Genomic DNA, 17033 nt, shown 5'->3' with positions numbered 1-17033 from the left:
CCGGAGTAAAATAGAACAGAAAAAAAGGGACAGATCAAATTCCATAAATCCCTTCCTATGAATTATTTTGCACTTTGTGTGTGCTTTTTTTTCTGCGTGTCCTATTCCGATCATGTGCTCTGATACCGAGAATTTCGAACAATTTCCGAATTGGTGCTTTGATAGTCGATAACCGAAGCATGTCATTTGCTCAACTTTCCTCCGAGTCTTCCTATCAATCGGCAAGCGAATGAGCAAGGCCTCCGAGCAAACGCCCGAAACAAACAAAAGAAGAAAAAAAAACACGAAAAGCTAGCGCGAGCGAAGAGGAAAAACGCGATCGCATTATTTTCCCGAACCAAACAATAAACAACACACAGCACAGAAACAGTAGTGAAGTGTGGCAAAGAGCCGCCCGATGAGCACACAGAGAGGCAACCCGTGCGCACTTCAACGGAACACAACAACCTCGGGGCGGCGACGACGGTTCGGTTTGAAACGCGAAGTTGCTGCTGCTGCTGCGGCTGCACTCGGGGCCCAACACTGCCGAATCAGCACATTTCGTTCCGTGCAAACACCTTTCCGCTTCTCGAACGCCGCCGCCGATGTTTGCGTGCGAAGTTCAAGAATGGACTCGCGCTTTCGGGAGCAGCCCCATGCCCCATGTGGCTGTCTGTGGATTTACCCCCAAAGAACGGGCGAGTGAGAACGGCAATGGCGGCGGCCGCGGCCGGAAGTGTGTGTGTGTGTGTGCGGTAATGTACATAGATTTTTGGGCTCTTCTTATTATCGTGCGTGCATGCGATCAATAGTTTCGCTGGAAAAATGGCCTCGAACGAGTGAGTGCACACATAGTTCCGAGTAAGCGTCTATAACTTTTCTTCGAGCGAGGCAGGTTTCGAAGGATTCCAGCTCGAATAACCACAAACTCAAACAGTTGGCAAATTGGGTTCCAATTCAACTCCATTGGGTGGTGTAATTGATTTCTGATTCAATGTCACCACGAGCAGGGGATGTAAATCCCTGTTCATTGTCGTCGTTGACTGACTGACTAATGCTGTGCCAGCTGGCAGCTGCGGTTGACCAGTTGTACTTGGAAATTGCATGGCGTCATATGCATAGCTGGTGCACGAGGTCAGAACGGAGGCGCCGCCATAGCTTCAGTTTGTGCAAAATACAACCCAACTGATGGAACTATTTTGCGGTCAATAAATATACACTTCTTCGACACTTCTTACAACACTTCTCAGTCATCGTGTAATTCAATCAATAATCACAAACAATTCATTTATTGAAACATATCGACAAATGAACATAAATTTCATTGTTCTGGATTTTTTACTGAAAAATTAGTGGAAAACCAAGAAATATCAGGGTTTTTTTTGACGTAGGATTATTTCTTTCGGGAACATATTGGGGTACAAATTGAAAATCGAAAATCGAGTGCATCGTGAAAATTGTCCAATTTCAAACGCTTATTGCTCAGATGGTTTAATGAAATTTTTGCGTAAATCGATTTCGGCACTTCTTAGCAATTTTTTATATTGAAGAAAATAATATGTGTCATGAAACTAACTATCGAACAATTGGAAAAGCTCAAACCCAACCCCTCCTCATGGAAATATCCACTTCTGATTGGTCGATATTGACGACACATGTGGTGGGTCCCTAACAGAGCCATCAAAACCAAGCTGCCTGGGGGAAATCGACATTGCAAATACATGAAAGTAGGGGGGGCCTTTGTTCGTACCGAAATGTGTTCCTTAACAGAGACATTAAAACCAAGCTGCCTGGGGAAATCAGAATTGCAAATAAGGCTGTCAAAAAAGTTCTGCGGTATTTTTTTTGAATTTTCTTTGTTCATAAAATTAGTTACAATTATCTGTTTTAAGTCAAATATGCGCCGTTTTGTTCATTGACTTGTTCCCAACGAGATGCCAACTTCATAATACCCCTGTTATAGAAGCTCGCTTCCTTATTGGCAAAAAACTCGGATAGCCAATTTTCACAGGCCTCTTTTGTGGCCAACTTCTGACTACCTAGCTCGTTCGCCATGGACAAAAACAGGTGGTAGTCACTTGGTGCAAGGTCCGGACTATACGGCGGATGCAAAAGAACCTCCCATCCGAGCTCCCGGAGCTTCTGGCGCGTCACCAAAGAAGTGTGTGGCCTGGCGTTGTCCTGATGGAAGACAATGCGGCCTCTGTTTATCAAAGATGGCATCTTCTTCATGAGTGCTACCTTCAAGCGGTCCAGTTGTTGGCAGTACAGGTCCGAATTGAGCGTTTGGCCATAGGGAAGCAGCTCATAATAGATTATTCCTTGACAATCCCACCAAACACACAGCAGAACCTTCCTGGCCGTTAATGAGGGCTTGGCCACCGTCTGAGCCACTTCAGCGGGCTTCGACCACGACCGTTTGCGCTTCACGTTGTCGTAAGTGACCCACTTTTCATCGCCAGTCACCATCCGCTTCAGAAACGGGTCGTCTTGGTTGCGATTCAGCAGCGATTCACATGCGTCGATACGGTCAAAGATGTTTTTTTTGCGTCAACGTGTGTGGCACCCATACATCGAGCTTCTTTGTGAATCCAAGCTTCTTCGAATGGTTAATAACGGTTTGATGACTTATCCCCAGCTCTTGGCCGATGCTACGGCTGCTACTATGCCGGTCTTTCTCGGCTAATTCAGCGATTTTGTCGCAATTTTCGACGACAGGCCTTCCGGAGCGTGGCGCATCTTCGACGACCTCTACACCAGAACAAAAACGTTGAAACCATCGTTGTGCGGTGGAAATGGAAACTGTATCGGGTCCATAAACTGCACAAATGCATTAAGCTTGAGATGCATTTTTGCCTTTGTCATAGTAGTACTGTAAAATATGTCGGATTTTCTCTTTATTTTGCTCCATATTTGCGACACTATAACTCACGAACGACTTAACCAAACAAAACACTGTCAAGGACTATATTAAATACCTTTCCAACAAGCTATAGTATGACTCGATACAATGAATACAACTAGAACTACGCGCTTACAACGACACCTCGCGGAAATACCGCAGGACTTTTTTGACAGCCTAATATATGGAAGCAGTTGTGTTAAAAATGAAACGATTTATTTCAATTTTCATAAATAAAAACCAAGGTGTGTTCCCGTTCGAGAACAGGTCGTTCGGTTTAAGCTGTCTGTTTTGTTTTGTTCATTTTCACCCAAGAATAGTTTATACGGCGAGAAAAATTGGAAAAGTGAAGAAATATTAGAAAAAGTGATTTCCCATATGCTCTACATATAGTATTAGGTGTTGTGATTCCAATTAAAATTCGCATTGGGTTGAATAAACAATCAGAAACTAAAAATTAAGATAAGATAAAGATAAAGAAATTATCTTTCCCATTTCAAATATGTTTTCTCTATATTAAAGTAACATGTTTTTACTGATGAGAAAAATTGATAATTGTGTTCGATGTTGGTAATTATCTTATATTACATTGGTAAGTTTTATTTTCTGTATTTCAGCCATACATATCACAGGAGGCATCTCGTCTAGGATCTCAGAGGGCGGATTTCATCATATCTCGTTCCACTTCGGTATTTTATATCTGATACGCACCATCCAACGACTGTTAACATTCATCACTCGGTAAACACTGGTGGAGTGAACAAACAATATTCAACAACCAAACAAAACTTTCCAGGGCCACCAAATCATTATCAAAGGGTTTAACGATGTAATTCTTCAAACATATCCAGAATCAACAGATAGCCTACCGGAATCCTACGTCAACTATGCGGTCGTGTCTCTGACACAACCCTCTGTTCGTATTTTAAGTCGACATCTTATCTCCTCCATGTTTCCCTTTCCTCATGATTTCTGTAATTTTTCTTTTCTGTATTTTTTCTTCATTTTGTCATTTGTCTCACTTTTTGACGTGGGACTACGTCTAACCGGAATATATGAGGGGCAGTGGCGTCGAGTGAAGCTTTTGCACCCGGGGCGGAAGAGTCGATTTGCACCCCCTTCTCCCCGCCAGAAAAGGAATCATTCATGTTTATTCAACTTATTCATCCAAATTCGGTTCATTCTGCACCCCTAAAATCATGTACCCGGGGGCGGTCCGTCCCCTCCGCACCCCCCATTCGACGCCGCTGATGAGGGGTAAAATGAAAACCTAAACACTGAACATGCAGGGAAAATTGGAAGACTTCGAATGCTTATAACTCGAATATTTCTCAATACACTGCGTTTCACAACTATAGAACCACTCATTTTTTCTGGGTTTCCAGAGATATGTAACTAGAGAACTAGAGAGTTTTTCCATCAGTGTTTCATAACTAGAGAACCAGATGGAAAAACTCTCACTCCTTTACAAAATTAACGTCTATTTCACATGAATTACAATAAGTTTCTAATTCGTAGGTCATCTTTAGTTCTCAATCATAACCCATTCGGGGTGGTTTCGACCAAGCTGCGCCATGTTGTAGCGTGTATCTCGTTCTACGCAGAGGATACTGCTGGATCAAGCTCTTCAAATTACTCATACTGCTTGTAAACTGCATCTACTATTCGTACAATCACTCCTCATAAGTTCATGATAGGGTTCTGATCTGGTAAACAAGCAGACCAGTCCAGAGTCTGAAGACCCTATTCAATAAACTATGCCTTGACTTTCCGGATGTTATGAATTGATGCCAAATTACCCAATTATCACATTGTTTTTGATGCAAAAACAGCAGTAAATGATTCTGAAGTACTTCGCTGCACTTCTGATCGTACATTGGTGTTGATGAAAGGCTATCTGAACCAGGCCGTTTTGAAAAAAAAGGTTCCTCAAACCATCAAACTGCCTCCTGCTAAATTACGAGTTGAAAAATTACATGACACGGTCCATAAGTCCTTCCAGTATGAAAAATTCTGTTCAAGTTGAATTTTGCTTTATCAGAGAAGTGTATAGAATAGTGAAACGCATGGAATTAGCTTCCGCATTAGATTTTGGACCCGCAGCTTTGGAGATGAGATTTTTATGGTTAGGGAAGAATTTTCTCGAAAAGACCTGGGTGAGGTAGCTTACCATCAACACGAATGAACAGTCAGAAATACAACGAAGTATTTCAGAATCATTTTACATCATAAACAATGTGATAATTGGGTAATTTGGCCTCAATTCATAACATCCGGAAAGTCAAGGCATGGACTATTGAAGAGGGACTTCAGATTCTGGACTGGTCAGCTTGTTTACCAGATCAAAATCCTATCAAGGACATATGAAGAGTGATCGTACGAAAAGTAGATGCAGCTTACAAGTAGTATCAGTGATTTGAAGAGCTTGATCGAGCAGTATTCTCTGCGTAGAACGAAATACACGCTACAACATGGCGCAGCTTGGTCGAAACCACCCCGAATGGGTTATTTGAACTGATTGAGAACTAAAGATGACCTACGATTTAGAAATTCATTGTAATTCATGTGGTATTGACGTTAATTTTGTAAAGGAGGGAGAGTTTTCGCATCTGGTTCTATAGTTATGAAACTCTGGAATTTCAATTTTTTGAATGAACACAACAATCAAATTCAAATGGCCAGTCTTTTGAATGGAGAAAGTTGTTATATCGTACACTGTAAACTTCAATTCAACCGACTTCTTATCTATCTCTGGAAACTCAGAAAAAAATGAGTAGTTCTATAGTTGTGAAACGCAGTGTAGATCGAAAAGATGTTTGCATCAATTGATAAGAAATATTTCTACGCATCTATCACTGCGAATAAAATGTCATTTTGCATGAGATAAACGATTGAACAATTGTGAAATGTTAAGCGTAATTTAAACGCCCTACCTGCCACGTTTTGATTGGTCCGTCTTTCATTTCTATACTGGGGTGTAAGTTCAAAGTTTCGAAAATGAAAGCGTTACGCCACAGCTACCAGATTTCGAGCGTTAATACTTCCTAAACAACTGAACGAAATGGTATGATATGAGCAACATGAGTAACAACGAAATTTTTATTTTAATATGAATTTAAACGATTTGTCTATGACTGAGGAACTCAGTGATGGTGGCAAGCAGGGTTGCCAATAATATTTTTCAAAAAACTGGCAGATTGCTCTTAAAAAAACTGGAAGAAAACTGGATCCTGTAAAACCGTTTTATTTTTAAACATATCGACTCTAAAATGGTTTTTTTACTTATCCTAATGATTGAGCAATAGGATTTCCTTCGAAGCTTCGTGTAGTATTTATATGTAGTTCATAAAATGGCAAAAACAATTAATTAATCATATCATTCGAGCAGATCTATATATTGAAATGCAGGAATAATTTTTTATCAGGTCCTACAATATTATTCCAATACTAAAAAGAGTACTTCCAATACCAAAGCAACACTGATAAAGTGTTACTTTGGTATTGAAATTATGAAATACTGGTACTTAAAAGCTATTTCTTTCCGATTTTGGTATTATTCTTTGGTATTTTATCAAGATCTAAATGATATTTCCTGCTGCACGAGTGATTTACAAATTTGATAAATGTGGAATGTAAGTTACGAGATACTTAACCTAATGCAATCAATAACTCGATATTTTCAATTTTGCGACTTGGTCTCCTCTGACTTAACAACGACTATATTGACTCTATGATCATCTGAACTTTAGAATTATTTGGAGGATCTATAACATTTGATGATTATTTAAACTCAACGCCAGCATAGCGCACGGGCTCTTTGAGCCTTTATGGGTAAGATTTCTTGCTATGTACATTGTCAGTTGTGGTTGAAATGGTAGTTCAATTGGTATGATCTTCAGAATGTTTTGTGGAACCCAGAATATATGATATTAATACAAATTCAAAGACAGAGTAGCACGCACTGAATCCGGAAGTGCAAACAAGAGGAAAACACTAAGTTGAGTGTGTAAGAAACGAATGATAGATCCAATGTAAATACACGTTGGATCGAGCGAAAGATAAATTTCAAAAAATAAAATTGATCAAGAGATAGGAAGAGTGAGTGAGGAATCAGAGATGCCAGACATGTCTTCATTTTGAAGACGTTTGACTTACCGTGAAGACATTTCATTTTGTGAATACATTTTCAAGACATTATGAAATATGTGAAAACACCTCAGTATGATAGCCTACGTGCTTTAAGATATGTTATTTCCATGAAATTCTAACTTTTGGCCGAAAATATAGTCAAAAGACTTTTATCACAGTGTCATCCGCTCGCCTTTTTATCAGTGTCACTTGTTTACTTTTGTTCCTAGTAATTGACGGAGACTTTTGTCTCGTAGTTATTCACTTGCTTTTCTCAAAAGCAGAAAATCCACTAGCATAAAGAATGAATTCAACAGCAAAGCGGTTTTTACTTCAAATTCTGGAGAACTTCAAGCGGTCTGAATAAATCTCTAGAAGACAATTCGGATGATTGTGACATTATATTTTTATTATTTTGGGCCTAAACTATACACTAGATTAACCGAGACCTTTGAAACGACCACTTCTCGAATCGACGGTTTTCCGGTTACATACCGTTTCAATAATTAGTTTTATGGATATGGTTTTAGTCACAACCAAAACTTGAAAATAAACAAAATAAACTGAAATAAACAAATTGAATTATCACAGTTCCGTTTTAGCGGAAGAATTGGGGCTATATTCAATCAATCAACGGTTTATCAAGCCAATTATCACTTCTAAACTCATAAAATTTAGTATGCAGTTGCGCAATATATTCTTTGTTCACATTTATTGAAATAAACATCAAAAACTCAAGGTAATTTTATTGAAATGCGCTATATAACAATACCTATTAGAATAAACATTGAATAATCTATCAAACTTTGTTCAAAATTAAGTTATGAGTTTTAGTTTGCTCCGATATGATTGTGAATACATTTGAAGACATTTTTTCGTACCATTTGAAGACATTTGAAAAAATCACCTGGAATCCCTTTGAGGGATATTATTTATACATCGTGAATTCATTTTACATAAAATGGGTAAAACTGGAGCACACATATAAAAAAACTGGATGAACCTGGATGATATTTGGAAAAACTGGAAGATTTTAGGATTTAACTGTTCGGGATCGGGAGAAAAAAACTGGAAGAATCCAGTTTAAACTGGAACATTAGCAACGCTGGTGGCAAGTCTACTCATCTTTGAAACTTTGCTCGGAAACCTTCCTGTTGGGATAAATCTCTTTCTTCCTCTCTCATTCCCGTATTTTATTTGCCTTTCTCTTCTGTCTTTTCAATTTTTTTTCTTATTGTTTCCTACTTTTCTCATTCTCCCTGTCTTTCCTTACCATTCCTTACCTTTTTTAATCATTTCTCTCTTACATCTTTTTCTCTATTTTGTTACGTTTCCTTTTTTGTTTTTTTTATACTTTTACTCACTTCTCTCATTTGTCTCTTTTTCGGTCTGAGTTTCTCTATTTCTCTTGTCTTTCGATTTTGTTATTTCATCTTTTTCTCTTAATTATTTCTTCTTTTCCTTCTTTTCATTCTTCTTTTTCTACCCTCTTTCTTCATTCCTTCTCCATCATCTTTTGCTGATTGGTCGTTGAAAGTAACAGACCTCATGTCGTTTCACAACCTGGCAAAGTTTCTTGGGGCTTGGTTGGGATAGACCAATTCATCTGTTGTACTCACCAGATATTGTATCTTCAGATTATCACTTGTTCGGATCACTGTAAAATTATTTCAATGGTAAGAAAAGATGCAAAACAAAATCGGTGAAATAACGTTCAATATTCGTTCATAAAACAAACTTTATAATATTGATTGTTATGGTCAACCTAAATTCCGGTGTTCCATAACTGTTTTTGGATCAAAAAGTAACAAGTATATAACGCGTAGACATTTTATCTTTCGAATGAAGTGTTTATCATACCATTTCGTTCAGTTGTTTAGGAGCTATTAACGCTCAAAATCTCGGTCTCCGGCGTAACGCTTTCGTTTTCGAAACTTTGATTTTACACCCCGGTATAGCAATGAAAGACGTAGTTCTACGTCAAAATAATAATAATCAATAAACTCAGAACAACTGCCAAATTCACATACTCATCATATCCTGGCAAACAAATTATGAAAAAAATCAATTTGTGTTTTATTATTATTTTGGATATTGTTTTAGAAAGCATTGAACTGTATTTCCTAAACTCTAAACTCTCCTAAACTCTTTTTTCTTCTGCTACCTGATGCCGTTTTGCGATTGCGTTTGCCACTCGCCACTCGCTGCAACTGCCTGTTGTTGTCTTCATGTGTTCTGTTCTGAATGCGGGTTTTCTTATCGTCGCGAGCAGCTTTACCAGCCAACTCGATCACTTCGGCGGCCGAAACTATATAACGCCGGCTAGGTGGACTGGTGCACTGGTACTAACGCGCTCGGCCTAGCTACCCTTGCGGGGAACTCCAGATCAACACGGTTCGAGCGGGATTTTGCCTTTCCCTTCACTTTTCCTCCTTTACCATGTCCAGACATGGCTGCTTGGGTTGGTTTGTTGATGTGTTGTGATGCGAACCGATGTGGTGTACGGTTTGGATGAGAATGATCGTTACGGAAGGAAGGAAGGAAGGTCTTGTATTATAAAGACTTTAAACTTTTGCAGTTCATTCGTCTCTAGCCTTGAGAAAGGCCCTTTGAAAACTCTACTCTACTCTACTCCAGCGCTACCACCTCCGCCCTCTTGCTTTGAGAAAGGCACTCGATCCCTCGCCGTCCAGCTCGTCCAGCAACGATGTTGTCCAGTCGGTGTCCACACAAAGAATGATCGTTACGGCAGCGGAGCGGGGATTTTTAAGCTGACTGGCTGGCTCGAGAATTACGCATGTGTGAGACTGCGACCAATGTTTCGTTATTTTTTTTTCTTTTTCCTTTCCAATCGTACTTCATTCTATTTCGCTGCTGCTCTGGTTGCCCGTTTTGGACGGTACGATTTGAGGAGCACAAAATGGACCAATCAAAAATGAGCACATAGGGCAATTGGACAATGCTTGATATTTCACAATTATTCAATTATTTTATCTCAACAAAAATGAAATGTTATTCGTTATGATAGATACGTCGATATATTTCCTATCCATTAATCAAAAACCTTTGCGATCTATTGAGAAATGCTCGAATTATAAGCGTTCCAAATCTTGCATTTTTTCCTACTTGTTCAGTGCCTAGATTTCCATTTCACCCCCTATATCTTCCGGTTAGACGCAGTCCTACGTCAAAAAGGTTTGATCGAACCTATAACAATAATCATGAAATATAGTTGTTGTGCGTGTGGTGTGCGGCCAGTGTTGCCAATGTTCCAGTTGAAACTGGATTCTTCCAGTTTTTTTTTCTCGATCCAGTCATCCAGTTGAACCCTAAAATCTTCCAGTTTTTTTCTAATATCGTCCAGTTTTATCCAGTTTTTTATATATGTGTGCTCTAGTTTTATCCATTTTATGTAAAATAAATTTACAATGATAAATATTATCTCTCCCTCCACTTACCTATTCCTTGAGCAATTCAATAGGTTAGTGCGCAGTGCGTGTAGTGAAAATATACTGTTGTGCGAGGTTGTCTTTTGGTTCTTCCCATTTCGCCCAATCCGTCGGTGTTTTGTCGAAAATGCTAAAACGAAGAGCAAACCGAATGCTGGAAACATATCAAACTACTTCAAAAACAGGCTATCACTCAATTTCTATCTTATTTAACAGCCTACCCAATGTGGTACACTTTGTTTCAATTTATATAAATTTCAGATGTTGTACGTCCTCCAAACCATTCTGAAGTTCAGACCAATTGATCTACCATAAGAGGTAATATTTAAGGATACCTCATTTTGATCTTCATACTAAAATTTGGTTTGTACAAGCCTTATATAAGAAGTAAATTACCAATGAATAATACGAAAAAATTTGAGAGAAATAGCTTCTCAATACCAAAACTTGATAATTTCAATATCAAAGTAATACTTGAGCAGTGTTGTTTTGGCATTTTGGCAAAAAATTATGGGAAGTTGTTTATGGTATTTTTCTTTGGTATTTTACCTCATTTCTGATGCTAATCCGTATCTTTTTGAGGTATCGAACTGTTCGCAGTTTTGCGACGATCTTCTATCAGCGATTTTATGGATATGAAGCGATAAATGCGAGACTCTTCAAGTTTAGCCCAAATAGAACCGTCCCTCAAATATCGTCTCACAGTAATTACAGTTACAGTTTTATGAACTCCATATAATTACTACACGAAGCTTCAACGAAAATTTTATTTCTTTAGCATTGCAATGGATAAAAAAATTATTTTATATAAATCATAGCCAAACAGATTTGTGAGAGCCGGTCTAGAAATTGTTCGTAAAGAAAAATTCCTCGATTTCTCTGGATGGGGATATTTAAAGTCAATCCAAAACAAGCTGGCTGGCTGGCGGTTGGACTTGTGCCTTGGTGGACCATTTGGCTGCAAGGGCCCTGTCGGGACCGTATCGGTTCTGTAGCGGACAAGACTGAGTATTGGCTTGTCTTTTGACATTGTAATGTTTTGAACTTATATCTGTTCGTTTTTCTTTTGCTAAGCTGATTTCAATGCTGAGAAAACAAAATAATATCTTTTAGATAAATCGTCTTGCTCAAACCTCTGTAGGGGAAGGAGGCGGGACCATTATCATCTATCTATAAGTCATAGTGTCATATGAGAGATGGTGTATTGGGTCAGAATGTTTACTCGATCATCCTAAAGAAAAACATGTAACAAAGTGTGAACAAAATGAGATTGAGTCGAGGATACAAGTTTTACAAAGACAATGACCCTAAGCACAAGTCACATACAATTCGCACATGGTTACATTATAATTGCTCAAAAGTTATTGATACTTCTCCCTAATCTTCCAACATCAATCCAAGTTAAAAATTATGGAAGTTATCAGTGTAGAAAATTTAGAAGCCACCAAATTTCTGAAAATAACGATTTTAAAAACCACTTGATCAAAAAATGGATGGATATTCTTTCCGAGTACACCAAAAAAACTAACGGCTAAAGACAGCTAAAGATAGTTGCAATGAACAAGGGATACCATACTAATGATGGAATCCTGAAATTGATCAACGCCCTATGAATCGAGTTGAAATTTCAACCAGAGTACGATTATGGATTTGAGGCAATTTTCATACATTCGCACTTACTCTCGCAATTCTTAGAGAAATAAAAACCATTATTCTGAAAACAGATAGCAAACTTTTTAACTCTCATATGACACTATGACTTCATGTAAATAGAATGTTCCGAAACCTTATTTTCGACTTCCAAAAGAAGGGAAAAGAGATATGCATGGTGGAGTACGACTACTCATTGGGTGCAACATAAGATGCAGTAAGCTCATTATTGAGAGATTTAGTGACGATTATCAATGAGAGTGACTTTATTAGGCCACTGGTGACAAGCATACTCTAATCAGAATTCTCGGAACTGTCATTTGATCGTTCGTGGTCGAGTGCTAAGATTCTCAAACCTAAATATGAACATATTTACCATATTCTAGACTCAATCATTATTTCTCATTCCAGATTGCTTCGAACATTTGGGCTCCGTGCTTGAACACCACCATGTCGAAAGCCCACAAATTGAATCCAATTCTAACGGATGCGATGGTGGCCATCGCTGCTGCTGCTGCTGCATTGGTGCGAATGCTCCCGAAGGATTAATTGGCTGGGAGATATGATGCGGAAAAATGACGCTCCCAACAATGCATCTGACATGATGATCTTCGATTCAGTGTTTCGAGGAAAATAATTCTGTGAGAGTGAAATTATAAAATAATATATAAAAGAAGATAAAACCAGTGTGTGCTCTTGGAAAAAAAGTTCAATATTTGTAAAGGCTGTTTATGAAAAAGGTTGTGACGGAAGGAATTGAACGATAAATACACCCAACACAGTAGGCAAAGAATGGATCTACTGGCTTCCTTAACGTCGTCATCCTCGTCGCCGTCGGGTGGCGCAAGTGGCGGCGGCAGTGGTAGCGGTGGCGGAGGTGGTTCTGGTGGTGGCGGTGGCAGAATGCCACCCTCTGGTGATGGCCCGTCGGGTAGCGGTCACGATCAGCAGCCCCAGATCACCTTCGAACGGCTCAGGGAGTGCGGCAAAAAGCTTGTTGCGACCCAAATTCAGCGCGAACTGTCCGAGACCGGACAGTCGGAGAGTTTGAATCTGCTCCTGGATGACTTCCTATCACCGGCGCGACACATTACCGACGCCGAGAGCATCGAGTGGTGCAAATGGCTGATAGCAGGGGGCGACACGCCGGCTGAGTTCGCTTCGATGGGTGAGTTGCTTTTGTGTGTATAACTAACTGTCCTGGGAATCGTACTTCAAGTGTGTGGAACAGACGCCTTGCTATTCGGTTTTATTTTTCGCGTTGCTTGTCCTTTTTTGAAATTCAAACGACGAATCGAAACCGGTGGACGGGTGGCGGCGACCACTCGATGGTGACATTCGATTTTTGCCGGGGTTTTTGAGGGGTCAGCGTACCGCTTGACCCTCAAAGTCAACTGCTAGATGAATTATGCGGCGCTGCACGAATTCGTGCGCTCTCGGGGCCACAACCCCACACACACACTCATTCAAACATCTTGAGCATTTTTCGCTTTCCTCCAGCGCCGGGTAGCGGCAAACAGCCGGTTGCAGCTGATTGATTCGCTTTTGAACTTGAAGAACCGAAAACCCCAAACCCCTCGCAAACCCCTTCTGTGGGTATCTGGAGGCTCGTGTGCTTGCGCTGTGCTTCTGAGTGGTTGCGACAATTATGGAGTGCGCAATGGTTGCGATCGAGCATCGAAATCCATCTTCCAAAATAATGTGCATGAGTTCATTGGTGTTTGATCCATGAAAAGATACGTATGAAGGTGTGTGGTGAATAAACCGTTGATGATAACTAATAATAACAATGAAAGACAACGTCGTCGTCGATAGACAACAAGAGAGTTGGCGAAATCTAGTAAGTAGGAGAGGGAATAGAAACATTACAACTTCAACTCCAAACGCAAACACACGAACTGCTGCCAGCTTGCTTGCTTGCCGGTGGTAATCAGGCAGAGCGATAGTTTTCCAGCCAGCCAGTCAGCCCCAAGTTCCTCCGTCTGTTGAACTCTCCGCTTGAGGTGAGTGATCCGCCGGCGGTGGCGAGCGTTGCGCTCTATTACGTTTTTTATCGACCCTGGGTGATACTCCGGGATGGGTAAAATACCAACCCACCAAACCTTCCCCCGTGAACGGGGTCGCCGAAACTGCGGGTACCGGTTTAGTGGATTCTGGTGCCCTGACCCCCGCGATAAAGGGTCTCGCTCTTAGGGGTCGTTGATATTAAAATTTATTCAATCGCGAGAAGCTGCGAGTCTCTAAATATTATATATTTCTATATTCGAAATTTGTCGAAACACTAGCCCATTAAGATTCATTTATGCCATTGGGTGGCCGCATTCATCTTCAAATTATTGATATACAGAATGTTAGTGACTTAATTCTGTTCCAGTATGATACTACCATGATCCAAAAAAAACTGTAATTTATTCATAAACTGTTGTCACTTTGCGAAGGTTCTCTGGAGATTGAGTTTCGCTATAAACTAATAACGGGTTCTTTATAATGGTTTTTTTTTTTTGAAATCATCGAACAGAAAGAAGCCAGCCGGTGCTGAATCAACCGGATGATATTGTTGTATTTTGGCATGGAACTCCCAAATAAGCAATGCATTCACGTTTATGTTTTTTTATTTGTCTTGATTTTTTTATTTGTCTGGATTTTTTTCACGCGTCCGATTATTTTTGAATTTGTCCATTTTTCTTTGTTCATTCGGATTTTGTTTCTTTGTCTGAATTCTTTTTGTTTCGCTTGCTCGGATTTTTTGTTAACACGTTTTTTTCCATTCTTCCCATTTTTACCGAAAAAAACCAAATTAATTGGTCGGGAAGTTTTTTTTTCCTTTTTTTAATTTTTTTCGTTAGTCTGTTTTTTGCTAGCGCGCGGATATTTCTTTTCGTTATTCAAATTTTGATTTGCCTTTTTTCATTAGTCTGTTCATTTGTTTGTTATTTTTTACCATTTGTCCAAATTTTGTTCTCATTTGTCCAAAATTTAATTTTGTTCTTATTTTTTCTCATTAGTTCGTTTTTTCATTTGGCCGATTTTTCTTCTAATCAGGCAAATGAAAAAAAAAACAATAAATCAAATTCAGGCAAATGAAAAAGGACAAATATGAAAAAATCAAATATACGAAATTTTGAACAATTTTGAAAAAAATTGACTAATAAAAAAGATATTAGAAAAGGGAGAAAAATTTGGGAAAAAGAAAAAAAAATATTTAAAAATAAACAACTACAGGTCGGACTCGATTATCCGGAGTATTGATTTTTTTTACTCCGGATAATCGAGTCAAAACATTTTTTTTCTTTATTTGTTTTTTTTGCATGTATTTTTCGTTTTTTGAAAATAAAAGAGGAATTTGATTTTTGATTCATCCCCTTAAAGTCAAAAACACCTTTCTCACATGAAAAAATAAAAATTATCCAGATTCTCTCAGGAGGTGATCATATTTAATGAAAAAAATCCTCCTACGCATATGTTCGAATTTCAACAATGACAAGTTACAAATTTTTTTTTGTTTCGGACTCTGTTGCTTCAAACTGGCTCTACATTAAAAAGTACGCTACGGAAGACGATTCTGATGCTTTCATTTGAAAGATGAGAAAATTTAGTACAGGACATAGTAGTGGAACAACTAAATTAGTGAATTTTAATAACATTTCGGAAGTGAAACACTTAAAAGTTCATAATTTTTAATGTGTTATTATTAATTTTATCCTACAAATTTATATTAAACTAGATTGTTTTTATCGATTAAAATGAAGTTCTTTGACCGCTCCACAATTTGTTCTTTGACGCACAACTTCTATCGTTCTTAATTTGGCTGCATAATCGATATAAACAATTCCTGGTGAAAATTCAAGCAAAATCTTCAAAAATCACGATTTTTACCCCACTAATAATAGCCTTAACGTTGAAAGGTTACATTTCTTCATGAAATAAGCCGTATTTGAACATTAAAAAAAAAGTTTTTTTCCGAACTGAATATAATCGAGACCAAAATTGTATATATTCGAATCACATATAATCGAGTCTGTATATAATGGAGTCCGACCTGTACTGCATTCTATTAGTCAAATCATTTCATTTGATACCAATATTGAGAGGATTGCCAATTATATAGTCGACCATTTTGTAGCGGCGACCTTTTCGAATTTATGTTGTTCATAGTGTAGTGTATTCTCCAAATCAATCCATTCAGCCATTTTTTTTGCGGCGGCCAAATTGAATTTTCCAAGATCATGGAATACGCAGCTTTATGACAGTAGAATTAAATGTATGTTCCAAATTTCAGATCAATCATTCAACAGGAACGGGGTCAATTTTCTAATAATGTGGGACAACCCAACAAACATTCAAACATACATAGCAACAGATCAAGCTGAATGAAACCATTCAAAAATTAATGAGTTGTTTGGGGACTGCGGCCATCATGAAATAGTATTTTTCATTATCTGCTATGTTCTACTAGTCGAGAACTTTCTTTTGATGCATTTTTGGGCATTTTTCATAAATAACTGTGTTCTACTAGTCAAGCCTTTTCATTTGATACCCATATTGATGGGGTTGTGAAAAAATATATATGGCGCCATTTTGTGGTGGTGGCCATTTTGGATTTGAATTTTTCTTAAAAAAACTGTATTCTACTAGTCAAGCCCTTTCATTTGATACCCATATTGATGGGGTTGTGAAAAAATATATATGGCGCCATTTTGTGGTGGACGCCATATTAGGTTTGCGTTTTTCATAAATAACTGCTTTCTACTAGTCAAGCTTTTTCTTTTGATACCCATATTAGCTATTCAATATAGAATCATTATACAAATTATTCAAAATTTCCGAAAATCATAAATAAAATACTAATCGAGTCTAAAATTCCGGATAATCGAATCCCGGATAATCGAGTCCGACCTGTATAGGATAAAATTTGGAAATTGAAA

The 17033-nt window shown here is 38.5% G+C and overlaps 1 protein-coding gene across 2 annotated transcripts in view; it reads left to right on the top strand.

Annotated features, from left to right (window-relative positions):
* LOC129763218 (E3 ubiquitin-protein ligase Ubr3) overlaps window positions 1-17033 on the top strand; it is a 184028-nt gene that overhangs the window by 25126 nt on the left and 141869 nt on the right. The window contains exons 2-3 of one of the 2 annotated variants that reach the window (XM_055762099.1): window positions 3499-3622; window positions 12520-13276. In XM_055762099.1, coding sequence (XP_055618074.1) covers window positions 12901-13276 — 376 coding nt within the window. In that variant the 5' untranslated portion in view covers window positions 3499-3622; window positions 12520-12900. The remainder of the gene's footprint in view (window positions 1-3498; window positions 3623-12519; window positions 13277-17033) is intronic. The other variant, XM_055762100.1, reaches the window with a different exon arrangement.

Source organism: Toxorhynchites rutilus, chromosome 1, assembly GCF_029784135.1.
Source record: "Toxorhynchites rutilus septentrionalis strain SRP chromosome 1, ASM2978413v1, whole genome shotgun sequence".
NCBI lineage: Eukaryota > Metazoa > Arthropoda > Insecta > Diptera > Culicidae > Toxorhynchites > Toxorhynchites rutilus.
The sequence above is the reverse complement of the archived record's forward strand: the minus strand, read 5'-3'. Positions and strand labels throughout refer to the sequence as shown.